General features: G+C 38.1%; 1 protein-coding gene across 1 annotated transcript in view; it reads left to right on the top strand.

The window, feature by feature from the left end:
* Positions 1-2,930: 2,930 nt before the first annotated feature.
* Positions 2,931-18,703, top strand: part of LOC120073109 (MRG family protein) — a 30,419-nt gene continuing 14,646 nt past the window's right edge. Inside the window, exons 1-3 of the mRNA XM_039025731.2 lie at positions 2,931-3,216; positions 7,288-7,341; positions 7,555-7,568. Of these exons, the coding sequence (XP_038881659.1) occupies positions 3,079-3,216; positions 7,288-7,341; positions 7,555-7,568 (206 nt within the window). The 5' untranslated portion in view covers positions 2,931-3,078. The remainder of the gene's footprint in view (positions 3,217-7,287; positions 7,342-7,554; positions 7,569-18,703) is intronic.

Below are 18,703 nucleotides of genomic sequence, written 5' to 3'. Positions count from 1 at the left end.
TCCCTCTCACGTTCAGTAAAGTAACTCCCCTGACATGGGGAGTTATAATTATATTATTATAATATTGAAAATATAATATTTATATTATATGGTTAGTTAATTGATTAACAAACCATGTAATATGCATTATAATCATATTATAATGTAACTCTCTCTTATAACCTATAATTTTAATAGGAATCATATTCACATTAAATTTTAATCTATAGTGTTTATACAAATCTTATTTGTATAAATAATATTTGAATCTCATTCGAATATTTTTCTCTCACATATTATACAATTTTAATTATAAATCATATTTATAATTAATTATATATTATAATGTATCAATATACATCATACATTATATTAATCATATTATAAATAATGACTTAAGTTCCCATAAATAATTAATAATTTGAACAATTCAAGTTATTCCAAAAATAATTTTTTTCTTGTGCTTTATCCTTAATGAGCTAACAAAGGGACTTTATGAACCTATAGATTAAAAGCTCCAATAATACGAGATTAGTCAATTAAACTCTTTAATTAGATTAATCAACATTCATTAACTGTCAGTCACTCTATTAAAGACTAACAATTGCACTCTTCACACTGTAGATATATTTCTATGTCCACAAATATAACTAATCAACAGTAAATTGACTAAAAAATTGCTCATAAATATATTTTACTTCTGTAGTTACATCTAACTCCTTAAATACTACTGATTCATCTAATGAATAATTAGTCTATAGTCCAACTATAAACTAACTCCTCTTCGACCAATGAAAGGGTAGGGCCTCATTGTTAAATACTTAGAATTAACTATTAAGGAAACAATTATCTATTTTTCCTGTCTACGGGAATAAGTGAATTTCATCTTGTGTAGTTGTGCTCCCAACTTACTAATCAAACAAAACCCCAAAATGATAGGCATATTGAATTGGTGAACCAGGCCATTCATAAGTCTTATCCATACAAATCAAAGAATTACCTTTATATATAGAAGTTCACAACTCACTTAAGATTAAGGTCAAGTCACCTATAGTCATCCTAGTGAAATGTTAGTCTCTACGAATAATAGTGTTATACAGAGAAACCAATCATTTCGCAGTTTGGTCTTATATAAATTCTTTATACAGGTTACCTCTACTCACATGTCTCCACGTGAACAATATGGACCATATCATCTGTAACACTTACAACTCATTAACAGTTACAAAAGTGGGTCGTATCCACAATGTTACCAAGATAAGACACCCAACCTTATCCATACACAGCAAACCTTTTATGTCTACCACATACTGTTCAAGGTACATTAAACAATATCGGATCTAAGTTTGTTGAATTGAGTTAATGCTATCTAAATGTCAAATAAAATATTTCTTATTTTATTAAATAAATAATTTATATTTACAAACTACAAATTACAAGATCCACGAGATTTAGGACACTAAATCCAACAAAAGATATATTATATTAAAGTTAATCTTGAATATAGATTCAAAATTGAACTATACTATGACAGAATAATATACATTTAAATAAGATTCTAATATTAGTTAATATGAATGAGATTCATATTAAAACTATAGTTTATGAGAGAGAAATGCATTAATGTACATTTAATTAAATATATGGGGAGTTATTGTTGGTTTAATGGGGAAAGGAAGTTACCCTTCCCCTTTGTGTTAAACATAAAGGGGTTGGAGAGCCCAATCATTAATGCATCGTCTCCCTCTCATTCACATGGGTAAGAAAACTCTCTAGTTCTCTCTCAAAATTCTTCCCATTGATCTTTCCAAAAGGGTTCCCACAAACCACAACCTCACCGGAGAATAACGAGGATTTCATAATGGTGGTGTTCATGATCTATTTTGTGGAGAAAATCCTTGAAGAACACTATTCCAAAAGGTATTTTTCTCAAATTTAATCAAAGTTTCTGCATGCTTAATTTTCTTTGTGTATGTTAATCAAGAAAGAAATTTCGATATACAAGCATTCGCACGTTTCCGCACAGGATTAACTACCTTCAGGTGAATCTAACCACTCTTACTCATACAGATCAAAGGACTGTCCTCATAGACAGGAATTCATAACTCACTCGGGATTAAGATCGAGTCACCTATGGTCATCCTATGAAATATTAATCTCTTGTAGTTTGTTTTATTCGACATTTAGATTACAGTAATTCAATCCAATAAACCAAGACCCAGGGTTATTTTATATAACTTAAACATGTATGTGGTTGACATATAGATAGATTGTGTTTAAATAATAACCTAAATGATCTATAGTATATAGATAAGATTGGTTGCCTTATTCTGGTGGCACAACGGATACAACCCACTTTGTAATTGTTACAAAGGTTGTAACAAGAACCATGAGATTTAGGGCACTAACCTCAACAGTTTCCCCCTCTCCCTCAAGAGATTGTTGGAAGTTCAATGCAGATGCTTCTTGGTGCAGCAGAAATTAGTTGGGCAAATTAGAGTGAGTTATTCACGACTTGCACGACTCTTCCATCTATGTTGGCTTCAAGAACTTTGACAAAGGGGTGGCCAGTAAAGATGTTGGAAGGGGAGGTTGGGTTATCCTTCCTTCTCCATTCGAGAGGGAAGTAACATCATCCTCTTATCGTGGAGTTTGACTCATCGTATATTATACGTGCCCTTAACGAGCTGCCTACCGATTTGTTAGAATTATAAACGTGGTGGACGATGCCACTAGGCTCGCCCATCGTGTTGGTTTTTTATTTTTTAAGTGTCTTGTAATTTTGTCTTCCACTATTTGACATGTGTTATAAATAAGTTTTGTGGATCTCTTGGTTGTAGTTTTTTCTTTTTCCCTCATTTTTTGAAGTTCTTAAAAAAACAAAATTAATTACCAAATATCATATGTAGAGTGGTAAAGTAAAATTACGAGGATAGGGGAAAAAAGAGGAGAAAAAAAAAAGTAAAAAAGAAAAGGAAAAACAGCGGCGATGGCAGTTCCCGCTCTATTCCGCACTCGTCAGAGCGCCACGCGAGCTCACGAGGAAGTGGCCGAGCCTCGTATCTGGTTGGTTCTCTTGCTATCTCCCAGTGTTCGAGAATGGTAAACTCCTCCAAGGACGATGCAGCCACCGACGGCGACATGTCCAGCGGCGATTCTCCACCCTCCAATTCCAGCCTCTACTCCGAAGGCGAGAAGGTTCTTGCTTATCACGGCCCTCGCATCTATGAAGCAAAGGTACCTTCTCTTTTACGCCTTGTTTTCGAATTCGACTTTCAATTCCTCTTTCTTTTTCTCGAAACTTCCCTTGAGCATTGAGCGAGCTCGTTTTTCGGTTAGCGCATCTGGTTTAGAGAGGAAAATTACATGGTGGTGCCGGGGGGGGGGGGGGGGGGGGGGTGGCGTAATTCGTTTGTAACCTAATTCCATTGTATTAGTTCTGTTCTTTGCGTGTGGTTATTGGATTTCTTATGCTTGTTTGGTCGCTTATGAGACCGGAAAAAGAGAAGTCCGTACGCAGGTTCAATTAACCGAGGCCAGTGTTAAGGAGATATCAGGGTTATGAAAATAACTTAGTTTCTAAGTTTCTAAAGTTATCAAAGAAGAAAAGGATTTGGACCAAGTATAAATGAAGGGAAAACGAACACAATTTGAGTCATTGGAGAAAACCCATTTTCTAGTTAAGAAACAACGAATTCCAACAATTATTGGAAAAAGAGCAGCAAAAAAGATATGATTCATGGATTCAGCTGCTTCGAAACGTAATAGGCAAATAGAAGGCAGCAAAGCTGAAGATTGCATCTTCTTTTGAAGAGAATTTTATGTAATTATGCTGCTGCAAAAGAGTACTTGCTCTTTTGGGAATATTTGATTTCCACAAAGCCGTAAATAATACCTTGGTCGAAGAAGAAGAAGGGTTTGCAGGCTTCTTATTGAGAGATTTGGCTGAAAATAATCCCGAAGAATCAAGAGACTATACTTGTGAATCATCACAATCAACCAAAATAACCAAATCCAAGTTCTCCAACAAGAACTTAATTCAACAATCTCCTGATCCTTCAAGTTTCTTCTAAAAAGAATCTTCCAAGATAAACAAGAAGTATTACAAGAATCTGATGTAACTCCATCTGGGAGTGGTGAGACCTTGAAAAGAAGAAGATATCAAACTTTAAAAGGCAAAAGATCAAACCATATATCTAGAGATGTTCATAGGGGTTGGCTAGACATAGGGGGTAGGGGTTGGAGAGATGGTCGAGGAGAGAGGAATAGTAAAATTTGGAGGGTTTGAGCATTCTCTAAGGGATATTATGTTCCTCGTTAAACTCCATGTATCTTTATGAGCTTTGGTGGCTAAACTTTCTTGTGAGTATCATAACCAACAAAACTATAATGCCTACCCTTTGGATTCAATCTGTGAGTCTTAATAAAGGAGACCCTATAAGTTGCTAGCAAATTTTGGAACATGCTCCTAGTTACCTTCTGTTGGCAGACCCCTATGCACAACAACATTTAGCTGCCCCTCACATGCTTTTCTGGTGGGACATTTCTTCAAGAAGGAAAAGAGATCATATGGATTTAATCGATCAATGCCTTCTTTCTAAAATGAGCATAGCTTAACGGTTTGGTCTCCTTTCTTCTTCTAAGTAGTTTTAGTTTCAGATCCCTGCCCTCACTTGTATTATAATATTCTTTAGAAATTGATTAGAGCCTTCCTTTGGTGGAACAACGGGACCCTTAACAACAAATTGCTCCCTTGTGATAGATTTTAGGACAATGTTTTTCTTTAGATTGTGGCCTGGTGAGTTTCTTCTCCCTTTTCCCTGGTCCTCAAACAACCTTTTGTTATATTGTCAAGTTTCTAATTTTCTGGGGCTTTTCCTCTTTTTGTATATTTCATCATATCAATGAAATATTCGTTTTTTATATTAAGAAAAAAAATGAAAACGTAAGAAATAGAGCAAAAGTCTAAGGATGCCCTTGGGAGGCAAGACAGCTGGAGTTCTGAGTTCCCTGGGGAGAAAATTATTGGAAAAGCTGCTCGATGAAATTTTTTTGTTTGTGAAAGTGGGTGATGACTTTGCGTGATACAATATGCACGAGCCTCCTTAAAATCTTACTTAGTATGTAACTATCTTTTTGTCTTCCAAATGCCAAGAAAGACATTTTTAAAACTGAAGGAAAATGAGGATTGAGGACTGAGGAGTTAGGTGGTCAACAGACGACTAACACATTGTGAAAGGGAAGTGTGCTCACTTTTGTGTTCTACTAATGGATTATTCCACTTTAACTATAATATAACCAAATGAATTTAGAAATTCCATCCATAATAAATGTCACACAATGAAAGCCAGCACAGCTAGGTGTTCTTGTTGACCTTGTAAAATTTGAGCAAAGGTATTGTGATGTTGCACATGATGAAGTTTCCATATTGACACGTGGACATACTACATTGAATTTCCTTAAAGTTGGGAATGTCATCTAGGAGTTTCTTTGTTGAATATTCCTTTATAACAATGGGTGACCGGCATGCCCCAACGAGCATGTCAAAATGTTGCATTTGTATTTCATTCAATCTTTTCAACATATGCACCACTTGCTTACAATTTATTTATTACAACTATTTCAGTATTGTGAGTGTATAGACTCGCTTATGCAAGTGTCCACTAATCTCACAAACGATTGCTTGTCCCTACAACTTTTGATCGTTAAGAAATTCATATGATTTTAATATCCTGTGTAGCTGGCTACTGGCTATCATCAAATTCAAACTAATTTTCCCAAAATCCCTTAAACTCTTTTAACTTGCTCCATTAACTACTAGGGGTTATTCATATAAAGATTCTTTTCTTCTCCTAGATTCAAAACATTAACACCATTTAAACTTTGTTTAACATTATAGAGAATTTGGATTTCATTATGTCAAAAGTTAATGTACCTTCAACTGAAGCCAAATTCTCTGATCTTGGAATATGACCAACTTCTTTGAGAGAGACTTTCATCATTTGAGCAGCTTTTTTTCATAAGTTAATTGTCCTCCTATAGGATGTATGAGTTTCTTTTTTCCATAATGTCGTAGGATATCAGAGTGTAGAAGCATTTTCGCTGCATGATGAGAGCAATCGGAATCAACAATCCATTCTTTGTTTTAGTTTGTAAAGTAATTTGAATCTATAACTGGGTTGGTCTGGGGCATTGCAGAAAATACATCTTGTGGCTGCTCGATTTCTTCAATGTATAAGCACTGTACCCATTTTGGGTTGCTCAATTTTACTATCGTGGACATCATTTGCTCCATCCATGAGTTTGGCAGAACAATTTGTTCTGAGATGTCCTAACTTCCCACATCTATAACAAACATTTTAGTTTCTCTTAGGGTTCTTCTCTCGTTCTGTTTGCTTTTACCTGAAGAATTTATGAAAAAGATAATGTATAACATTCTTTTTTCTTTGGTCCTAAATCCAACCTTATAAAGAACACATTCCACCATGGAGAGGCTTGTTATTGCAGGTAATTTGTTTCCTTAGCACTTCTTGTTTTGATAACAAGTTTTCAAACACAACAGTGTATGGTTGGGTTGCCCACCCTTGTAATGAAGAAATAAAGGATGCAAGCTGTTTTTGCAGACCTAAAATAAGAGAACATCCAATCGTGCATCAAAAACAGGCTCCTCCAGGAGTTCTAGAATTTCAGTCGACAAAGACTAAATTTTCTGAAATAACCATTTCTTGTAATATTGCATTTCAATGAAATATTATACTTCCTATAATTTTTTCTTTTTGGAACAGAATCCAAAATTTTCAGGTTATCTCAAGTCATCATAATCAGTCATGTTCTAAAGATTGTAAACTCCTCCTTTTGAGTAAAAAATCTTTTTAATGTGTCGCAAAACTTCTTTTTAGAGATTGTATATCACCTGCATATTTAGTGTACTTTAATTGAAGAAAGAAGATGATCTAGACAAAAATAGAGGAAAGGAAAAAAAAAAAAAAAACAGAGTTCCTACTGCATACTGCAAAAATCATATAAGAGAAATATGGATGGTGCATGACAAGGCGGTAGCACCACTTTCCTAAGATCTCTCAACTAACTCAACATGCATCTAAATTGAACAAAGAGCATATAAACAACTATCACATAAAACTAAAAATTATGACTGATTTCTACAAAAGGCAGCAAGCTGCATTAAATTGATTCTTCACCAGGATCTCCATTTTGTATCATCTCACATGAAAAGAAAAATGATGCTGTATTATTCCCCATCCACGGTGATCAAACAAATAGCTATCCAGTTATGGTTTTATTTTTCAGGTCCAAAGAGTTGAGCTTAGGAAGAAGGAATGGAGATACTTTCTGCACTATCTAGTAAGTTTGACTTTTATGTCTTGTGGTTTTCCTTACCAAAGTTCTTCTGATTTTGAGTGACAATCTTACTAAAATCTAGAGGAATTTGTGCTGTCAGTACAAAAAGCTGAAGTAATTGGATATGTTAGATATGATTCAAAATATAGAGTATGTTTGTTTAAGTGAAAAGTTTCTTCCTGCGTTATTGACCGCTTCCAATTTGTCATTTTGCAGGGCTGGAATAAAAAGTGAGTCTCTCTTTCTATTTTATATTTGAATCCTCTATTATTTCACTCACTTCATCTATTGTTTAGATGTTGCCCTCTTTCTTTCTTTCCTTTTTTTCCATCCATCGTGTGACTTCATTTAGTTAGGTTTTATATTCTAGCAATTATATGCTTCTTCCTTCTGCTTTTCTTTCCTTTTTAATCTTGGATTTTCACATTATTTTTTAAAAATGAAATGTAAAGCTTCCTTAAGAATGATAGAAGTATAAAAGAGATGCAGAGACATCAGGTCTTTTTTTCATCACTTGCAGCTTTGCTTATAATTTGGTCAAAAGATGTTTGCCTGCTTTAGATGAGATCAGTTCAGCTAGAAGCATCTTGCTGATGTGGAAGCAGGATTGCATCCCCATTAAGGTTAATGCTATCGAGATTTTTTTCAGTTTCAAAATAGGGTGTAGAATTATCAACATTATAGCTAGCTGGATTTTGGGGATTATTGGCCCGTGCATATCCTTGGCAGGAATTGTTTGATTTGGATGGGCTATGTCGAGGTCCTTTGTGTGTGGCAAGAAATTTGATTGTGATAAGATGGATGGAAGCTCGACTTAATGGCAATAAAATTACCGTGGGATATTTGGAGGGAGAGAAACAATTGAGTGTTTAGAGGTGTGGAGAGGGAACCTTGTGATATTTTTTTACTCAATGAAAACAATTACGTCTATATAAAAAAAAATGCAGTCGAATTACTTGAATAATGAGGAAGTAAAATAAGTTTATAGCTGTGAACGATTTGATGGACTCTCATTGTTTAATGGCAGATTTAATTGGACTATTATGAAGGAGAGTATTTCGGCTTCGAGGATTGATAGAATTCTTCTTTTTTAGGGGTTGAGCAGACCAAATGCTTTCAAAATCTCTAGATTGGAGGGGTTAATCGTCCTACATCAGTCTTCACCCTTGCACTTAATTTGAGTTCTTCTAAGTGGGGTCCCTCCCCTTTCTGATTTGAAAACGTGTGGTTGGCAGCTCCAGATTTCAACAAAAAGTTGAAGATTTGGTGGGAAGGGCAAAGGCCGGTTGGGGAAGGTTATAAGAACATGGAGAAGTTAAAAAGGGCTGCAAGTTTGAATTCTACCTGGAATAGAGAGCTCTTTGGGAATATATGGATAAAGGCATGAGACTCTTCATCGAATTGCCCAGATTGACGAGTTGGCTGAGCAGGGAAGTATTTCTCCATGGCAAAAGGATTATAGTTAGGCTAAAAGCTTCCTTGACTGAGATGATTATTAGTGAGTAAAGAATGTTGAGCCAGAAATTTAAGATTAATTGGTTAAAGGAAGGGGATGGAAACAGTGTCTTCTTCCATAAATGAATCTCGGCCAAGAAAAATAGAAACTTCATTTCTACTCTCAAATGTAGGATGGGTCAGTTGTTGTCGACCGAAGAAGATTGAAGAGGAGATTGTTAGCTTAAGGCATTCGACTTATGATTGATGGGGTGATTGGGTACCTCTCGATAGACTTAGCAAAAATGCCATTTCAAGAGGAGAAATCCTCAAGAAAATTATTATTACTATTATTTTAAACTCTCAGAACATCTTGGAAAATGATTTAGTAAAGTTGTTCCAGGAGTTTTTTGAAAACTGAAATTTATTGTTGTGAGTGCAAGAATTTCATCCGCTTGTCTCTGTGCCTTTTTTGTTTTATCGTTACAGATTTGTTTTCCAACTGTTATAGTTATATTGTTAGGGTTTTCCATTATTGTAAATATCTTGTTATATTTTCCTTTTCTATACTTTCCTTCTTTGGTCACTCTTGTATACTTGTATATATTCATATCTTTAGTGAATGGAATTATGTATTTTGATTCTCTCAAACTTAAGAGTTTTACATGGTATCAGAGCGCTCTAAAAAAAAGGGTTTTGTGAACTTTAGGGTTTAAGAATTTAGAACCATCTATGTTACATCTAGGATTATGTGGAGGGATGAGTTTATACTTTTGCTCACCGCCGCTGTCTTCGGTTTGTTTGCCGCCGCTGCCGTTCATTGTCAGCCGTTGCCGTCGTTCTTCATCAGCCATCGCTGCCGTTTGTCGTCAGCCGTCGCCGCCGTCGCCGTTGAGAAAAGGGAAGGTCGTTTTTCTTCGCTATTTTTTGACACCGCTCAGTCTATCGAGGAGCCCAGTCGCCGATCTATAGAACCCCAAAGTCCGGCATCCATTTGATCAGTGCATTAGGTTCACACACCACCTTTTCCTTCTGCCGTCGATCCACACGCCTGTGCGTGTAGGCGCGTGCGTTGCTGGTTCCGGTTCATCTTCTATGGGTTTCCTCGGTTTTGTTGACTCTCCTTGGTGGTGTGTTTGTTTGGGCTATATACTCACTATTTGTGGTTCATTGAAGAAAAAAACATCTCTTCAGTAAATTATGATTTGCTCTGCTTCTGTCTGGTGTTTCTTTTTTGAGATAATATAAGAAACCAGTAGTCATGCTTGAGATGGTTCTTATGGTGTCAAAAGTAATCGAACACAAGTTGAATGGATCCAATTACTCTTCATGGAGATCAAATATTCACCACTTTATTAGGAGATTGAGATGGATGATCACATCAAAGAAGAACCATCGATTGATGCTACTAAAAAAATTTGGTGGTGGGGTGATTCAAGAATGCTTCTACAAATCAAGAATTCTATTGATCGTGAAATCGTTGAATTAGTAAATCACTACGAATCAGTCAAGGAACTATTGGAACATTTGGATTTTCTTTATTCTGGGAAAGAGAATATTAATAGAGTGTTTGATGCTTGTAAGACTCTATATCAACCTGATCAAGGAGAGAAATCTCTTACAATCTACTTTATGGAGGTCAAAAATACATGTACGGAATTCAATGCCTTGATGCCAATTAGCGCGGATCCAAAAGTTCTAATGGCTGAACATGAAAAGTTGTTTATCATGAGTTATTTAGTTGGTCTTGCACCTAAATATGAGATGGCCAAAGATCAAGTGTTGTCGAGCTCAAACATCTCATCGTTAGAAGAATATTATACTCGAATATTTCATATAGAGAAGCCACAAGCAGTTATGTCATCTAATTCTAGCAGTGCTTTGATTGAGTGCACAAATGATTATAGAGGTAATAAGGGAGTTGAATCAAATAGCTCCAAAGATCATCCCAATTACCAACGATCAAATTCAGAAGGTGTCGTTTGCTATAACTGTTGTAAACCTGGCCATACGAAACATGAATGTAGAAGATGAATGAACAACGGTCAAAGGTTGCCATCTGCATATGTCACTTCTACTCCTGATAACCTTGACAAGTCAATTACGATTTATGTAGAGGAGTTTACTGAATTTCAACATGAGTCATTGACGACATCCCCTTTTACTCCCATTACGGCCATCGCAGAGACAGGTAACGTCTCTAAATGCCTTCTTTCCTCCATTTCGAAATGTGTCATTGACTCTAGCATTACAGACCATATGACAAGTAACCCCAGTTTATTCTCTAACCTTTATACATCTACCTCTTCACCTAATGTCACTATAGCTGATGGAACCTCCACTTATGTTCCGTCCATATTATTGAATCAATTTCTTTGTCATCAGTTTTACATTTACCACATTTCTCTTTTAATTTGATTTCGATTAGTAAACTTACTCGTGATCTTCATTATTGTCTCCTTTTTTCCTGGTTATTGCTTATTTCAGGATCTTACGACGAAGCAGACTATTGGTAAAGGGCGTGAATTTGGAGGTCTTTACATCTTTGAACCATAAATACCTACAGCTATCACATGCTCTAGCATGTCGTCTCCCTTCGAAGAAAATTGTCGTTTGGGTAATTCGTCTATTTCTTTGTTGAAAAGTCTTTGTCCTTAGTTTCAACATTGGTCTTCTTTAGATTGTGAGTCATGTCAGTTTGCTAAATTTCATCGTTTGAGTTTGTATCCTCGACAATAAACAAGCTAATGATCCATTTGAATTAGTCCATTCTGATGTTTGGGGTCCATGTCCTATTGAGTCCAAAGGAGGTTTTCGGTATTTTGTTACATTTTTCGATGATTATTCTTGTGTGACGTGGTTATATTTAATGAAAAATCGTTCTGAGTTACTTTCTCACTTTCGTAACTTATATGCTGAAATTCGAACTCAGTTTAGTGGTGCTCTTAAAATCTTACGAAGCGATAATGCCAAGGAATATTTCTCTCATGCACTCAAGTCTTATTTAGATGCCCATGACATTCTTCATCAATCTTCTCGTGTCGATACTCCATCTCAAGATGGGGTTGCAAAACGAAAGAATCATCATCTCTTTGAGACAGCGACAGCCAGAGCCTTGATGTTTCAGATGCATGTTCCAAAATCCTTTTGGGTTGATGTTGTTTCCACAACTTGTTTCTTAATAAATCGCATGCCCTCTTCCATTCTTAAGGGTGACATACCTTTTCGTACTTTATGTCCCAAACAATATTTGTTTCCCATTCCACCCAAAATATTTGGTTGTACCTGCTTTGTTTAGGATGTTCGGCTTCAACATACCAAGCTGAATCCAAAGTCCCTAAAATGTATTTTCTTTGGTTATTCCTATGTTCAAAAGGGGCATCGGTGTTATTATCCTAGTCTAAATAAATATCTTGTTTCTCTTGATGTCACGTTTTTTGAACATTCCTCATTCTTTTCATCATCGTCTTTCTCTTCGAATAAGAGTCAGGGGGAGCATAAGGAATTAGAGGATGATTTCTTTGTCTACACTATTGGTTCCCCTTCTGATCCTCTTCCTGATTCGTCTCTACCTATGGCTACCTCTATTCTTCCACCCATCATTAAGGTCTATACTCGACGACAACCTCCTTCAGTTCCATGCCCTGTACCAGAGTTCTTTTCGTCATTGGATCCATAAATGAGTGACGATCTTTCTATTGCTCTTCGTAAAGGTTAACGTAAGTGTGCTCATCCTATTTCCTCTTTTGTTTCATATAACCATTTGTCATCTTCCACATGTTCATTTATTGCATCTTTAGAGTCTGTATCCATCCTTAAAACTGTTCATGAAGCTTTGTCTCATCCTTGTTGGTGTGCCACAATGGTGGAGGAGATAACTGTCTTAGATGATAAGTGTACTTGGGATTTAGTTTCTCTCCTTGCAGTTAAAGTCAATCTTGATGGTTCTATTGCTCAGTTAAAAACACGCCTTGTAGCAAAAGACTACGCACAAACTTATGGCATTGACTATGTTGATACTTTTTCTCAAGTAGCAAAAATGGCATCTGTGAGGTTGTTTATTCATTAGCTTCAATCAATCATTGGCCTTTACATCAACTTGATATTAAAAATACATTTCTATATGGTGATCTTCAAGAAGTGTATATGGAGCAACCACCAGGTTTGTTGCTCAGGGGGAGCATGGAATGGAGTGTTGCCTTCGTAAATCTTTGTATGGATTAAAGTAGAGTCCACGGGCATGGTTTGATAAATTTAGTCAGGTGATTGAAAGCTTTGGAATGCGGAAGAGCACGTTAGATCATTTGGTCTTTTTTAAGAGATCTGAGGGTGGTGTCATCTTGTTAGTTGTATATGTTGATGATATTGTGATTACTGGTGATGATGCTTTGGGTATCTAGTCCCTAAAGACCTTTCTTCATAGTCAATTCCATACAAAAGATTTGGGCATGTTGAAATGTTTCTTAAGAATTGAGGTAATAAGAAGCAAGAAAGGAATACTATCTATTGAAATAGAAAGGAAAGAAACGACACAAGGAGTTTACGTGGAAAACCCTAATTGAGGGAAGAAAAACCACGTTAGAAAAGGTTTTATTATTTTAATGTCATGCTTACAAGAGACCCCAACCTCAGATATAAATAGGATGAGGGGAAACCCTAATTTAGCAAATATAGAATAAACTACAAAAACGCCCTTAGGGCTAACTCAACATATTTCAACACTCCCCCTCAAGTTGGGGCGTAGATATCGGCAAGACCCAATTTGCTAATACAAGCTTCAAACGTCTGTCTCGATAACCCTTTCGTAAGAACATCTACAACTTGTTGGACTGAAGGTACATAGGAAATACTGATAACTCCACGGTCTAACTTCTCTTTAATAAAGTGTCTGTCAATTTCCACGTGTTTGGTTCTATCATGTTGCACTGGATTATTAGCAATACTGATGGCAGCCTTATTATCACAATACAACTTCATGGGACCCGGACTACTCTGGTGAAGATCAGACAAAACTTTCTGCAATCAGATTTCTTCACACTCTCCTTGACTCATTGCTCTATACTCTGTCTCAGCACTACTTTTGGCCACTACACCCTGTTTTTTACTCCGCCAAGTCACCAAATTTCCCCACACAAAGGTACAGTACCTTGAGGTTGACTTTCTAGCAATCACAGATCCGGCCCAATCTGAGTCAGTATACGCCTCGATGCTCCGTGTGTCATATTTTCTGAACACTAAGCCCTTCCTAGGGGTGGACTTTAGGTATCTCAAAATTCGAATCACTGCTTCCATGTGCTCCTCATATGGATTCTACATGAACTGACTTACCACACTCACAGCATAGGAGATGTCGGGCCCAGTATGAGATAAGTAAATCAGTTTTCCTACCAGGCATTGATACCTCTCCTTATTCACAGGAACTCCTTTCGAAATGCTTTTTAGTTTGCCATTGACCTCAATAGGAGTGTCAATAGGTTTGCATCCAGTCATTCCTGTTTCCTTCAACAAGTCCAGAGTGTATGATCAGAATGTCCCTAAACAAACCCTTGGGACTTAACAAACACGGTGAACCTGTCAAACCATGCCCTACGAGACTGCTTCAACCCATATAAGGACTTCCTGAGTTTGCAAACATGATTCCCAGACTTAGCTTCAAAACCTGGAGGTGGACTCATGTAAACCTCCTCTTCTAACTCACCATTCAGGAAGGCATTTTTTACATCTAGTTGATGTTGGGGCCAATCTTTATTTACCGCAATAGACAGAAGAACACGGATCGTGTTTAACTTAGCCACTGGGGAAAATGTTTTGAATAATCAATCCCATACGTCTGAGTGAACCCTTTAGCAACTAACCTGGCCTTATATCTCTCGTGCGTTCCGTCAGACTTATACTTCATTGTGAACACCCATTTGCAACCAACTGTTTTGTAACCTCTAGTGAGAGCTACTAACTCCCAAGTCTTATTTGTCTCGAGAGCTCTCATTTCTTCCATTACTGCCAGTTTCCACTCGAGAACTTCCATGGCTGCATGTACACTGGTAGGTATTGCTTGAGCATCCAGTTGGGTAGTAAAAGCCTTAAAACCAGGAGATAAGTTACTATAGGTCAGAAAACTATGCAGAGGGTACTTTGTACATGACCTGGTTCCCTTCCTCAAAGCAATTGGCATATCTAGAGTGGTATCAGTTTTCATCGGTCTCTCTCTAGTATCAGACTTCTGAGACAATTCTGCATCTTCTTGAGGATCTTCCAGTACCTCATTACCTCCTGAAATTTCAACCTTCTCTGAGCTCTTCTCATCATTATCTATGTTCCTAGACTTCTCTTGAAGAATCTCCTCTGAAATAACAAGATCTTGAACCTGAGATGGTTTCGATGCTTGGACACTTTCCGATGGAACACCAAGGGTTTTCTGAGTTTCCTTTCTGAGATTCTTCCTATAGTATGTTATCCAGGGCACTTGTCTAGTAGGAAGGACAGACACTGGAATAGCAGGAGCAGAATTAGGTTCGAGATTGGGTTCAGGAATATTAGGACTAGGCTCAATATTGAAGCTAATAGGTACAGAGTATGTGGAACTGTTAGTCTCTTCACTCGTGGTCTCCCCCTGAAGATGACTAACGGGAAAGAGCGGTTTATCTTCAAAGAACGTGATATTCATAGTGACAAAGTATTTTCTGGAAGATGGGTGAAAGCATTTATAGCCTCGCTGATGAAGGGGATACCCAATAAACACACACTTTTAAGCTCGTGGGGCAAACTTAGTCCGGTGTGGACCATGAGTATGAACAAAAGCTGTACACCCAAACACACGAAGAGGAACCTCAGGAATAAGACAGGTAGTCTGGTAAGACTCTTTGAAGCACTCAAGAGGTGTTTGAAACTTTAGAACTCGTGAAGGCATCCTATTAATGAGATGGGCTGTGTTAAGAACCGCATCTCCCCACAGGTACGAAGGGAGAGACGCTGGAATCATCAAGGAGCGAGCAATTTCAATTAGATGGTGATTTTTCCGTTCAGCCACCCCGTTTTGTTGCGGAGTATACGCACACGAGTTTTGATGGATGATCCCTTTTGACGCTAGAAATTCCTGGAGGGTGTGATTGACAAACTCACAACCATTGTCACTCCGAAGAATGGCAATCTTTATGTTGAACTGTGTTAATATAGTGGTATAGAATTGTTTGAAGGTAGGTAGAACCTCGGACTTATCAACAAGGAGATATACCCATGTAAGTCGGGTATGATCATTGATGAAAGTTACAAACCACCATTTATCAGTCAAGGTATGTTTGAGGGCCCCCAAACTTCACTGTGGATCAGGTGGAAAGGCTAGGTAGGTTTATAGGACTGAGAAACAAAAGACACACGAGGTTGTTTAGCACGTATACAGACATCACAAGATAACGAAGAAACATTCACATTATGGAATAAGTGGGGAAATAAATATCGCATATATTGAAAACTTGGATGTCCAAGACGAAAATGCCACAATAAATAATCTTTTTTAGACATAGTAAAAGAAGATAAAAGGCTAGTCCTAAACAAGTTCCTGGAGGAAGCATCTTCAGAAAGGAAATAGAGGCCTCTGTCATATCGGGTAGTGCTAATCGTCTTCCCCGAGCTCAAGTCCTGAAATAAAGCAGCATCTGGTGAGAAGACAACTCTACAATTCAAATCTTTTGTTATTTTACTTATTGATAACAGCAACAGGAGCAAAGGACCCATCCGTAATTTGAATCCTCTCATTTCCAGCGCTTGGATAGTACAAGAGAAATTGATCGGATGAGCCAGTCAAGTGATCAGTCACTCCTGAATCTAGAATCCATAACTCATTCCCTTCAACAAGGAAACTAAAAGATTGAGGGTTACCTGATTGAGCAACTGTTCCGATCTCTATGGTACCTGAATCACCCAGGTTGGTCACTGGAGGCTGTGTGCCCCCCTCAACGATTCACTCACTAGAGCACGACCAGATTTCGACTTGTCATTTGGAGGGCGACGTTTACCATTTGGAGGTCGACCATGCAGTTTCCAACACTGATCCTTCGTGTGCCACTGTTTTTTGCAATGCTCACATACTGGGGGTGTTTTACTATTCTACTTGTCACCATCAGATCCAGCGGATTTCACCCCAAAGGCAGCTGACTCTATAGTGCTAACACCCGACCCATTCATTGCACTTGATCTATCTTCTTCCAATCTAACCTCTGAACAAACCTCTATGAGAGACGGTATTGGTTTCTGCCCTAGTATTCGACTCTGAACTGTATCAAATTTGGGGTGCAACCCCGCAAGAAAATCATACACACGCTCAACCCCTTCTATCTTCGAGTACTGAATTTCATCTTGCGGGTAATTCCAGATGATCTCTCGAGATAGATCCATTTCTTGCCATAACAAAGACATCTTGTTGAAGTATGACGTTACATCTATGCTCCCTTGTTTGCATTCATGAACCTGTTTACGTAGAGTATACAGGTGGGATGCGTTCTAACGCCTCGAATATAACTGTTGGACTGCATCCCAAATATCTCGGGCAGTGGCTGAATAGAGTAACAGTTTCCCAATCTATGGTTCCATGCTACTTATCAACATCGAGCGGAGCAATAAATTCTCTGCCTTCCAAACACGCTCTTAAAGATCCCCAGGATTCGGTCGTGGTATCTCTCCAGTCAAGTATCCAAACTTATGGCGTCCCTCAAGAACCATTTTAATTGTTTGGGACCAAAAGAAGTAATTTTGTCCATTCAGCTTCTCTCTCGTGATCATTCCTGCAGAGTTTCCTATAGTCCCAGATAAAAGATTAGTAGTAGAAAGAGTAGGAAACATTGATACCGGATTTTCTGAATAAATCGGGGAAGAATCATGGCCATTCAATTTGGCTCCAAGAGCGGCCATCTATTGTTGAAGACTGACCAATTGTTGTTGGAGTTACCCATGAGATTCAGATATGGGGTGTTTCTGTCTATAGGTCATGGAATTTTCTTCAACGGAATCGCCAATTCGAAACTAAGGTTGAACTAGGTACACATGAGGAAGGGGTTGTCCACCATGGTACTGTGAGGAGGCTACTATCGGAGTTCCACCTACGGCAAAATACGGCGACCCATGATCGGCGTTGCTCCCAGACGGCTGCGACGGTGGGTAACGGACAGAGGGCTCGACGATCGGCTGCGAGGTTGAAGAAAACGTGCCGATCTAACTCGACCCGGCAGCTGGAGCGAACCCACGGCTGTCTGGAGAAAACCCGATCGTGTGTGAAGTCGAAGGACCCCTGTCGACGATGTTCGGCTGGAACGGGCTGGTACGCTGCGTCTGGGAGATGTTCGGCGCGCCGGCTGGAGCGAATCCACCAGAGCTCTGTGTTGATCGCGATCCAAGACGAATCAGAGGTCCGAGATGTGCGCCGACTGGGTTGGTGATGCTTGGCGATTGAAGCTGTCCAAGGTGCGCGCCGACTGGGTTGTTGAAGTCTGGCAGCAGGGCTCCAGATGGGTCGGGTTGCACTGGGTTTAAGATGGTTCGGAGATATCTATTAACGGCTGCTTGAATCACAGCCACATTAGTCGTGTCTGCCAGTGTACCTTCACCTATCAAGTTTGATGACTGAGTTTCTTCTATCGGGGCTAAGGTTTCATTACTTTGCTCTGATACCATATTGAAATAGAAAGGAAAGAAACAACACAAGGAGTTTACGTGGAAAACCCTAATTGAGGGAAGAAAAACCACGATAGAAAAGGTTTTATTATTTTAATGTCATGCTTACAAGAGACCCCAACCTCAGATATAAATAGGATGAGGGGAAACCCTAATTTAGCAAATATAGAGTAAACTACAAAAACGCCCTTAGGGCTAATTCAATATATTTCAACACTATCATCACAGAGAAAATATGTGCTTGACTTGTTGACTGAAACAGGAAAGC

The sequence above is a fragment of the Benincasa hispida genome, chromosome 3, assembly GCF_027475165.1.
Source record: "Benincasa hispida cultivar pf3 chromosome 3, pf3_genome.v1.1, whole genome shotgun sequence".
NCBI classification, from domain to species: Eukaryota; Viridiplantae; Streptophyta; class Magnoliopsida; order Cucurbitales; family Cucurbitaceae; genus Benincasa; species Benincasa hispida.
The sequence above is the reverse complement of the archived record's forward strand: the minus strand, read 5'-3'. Positions and strand labels throughout refer to the sequence as shown.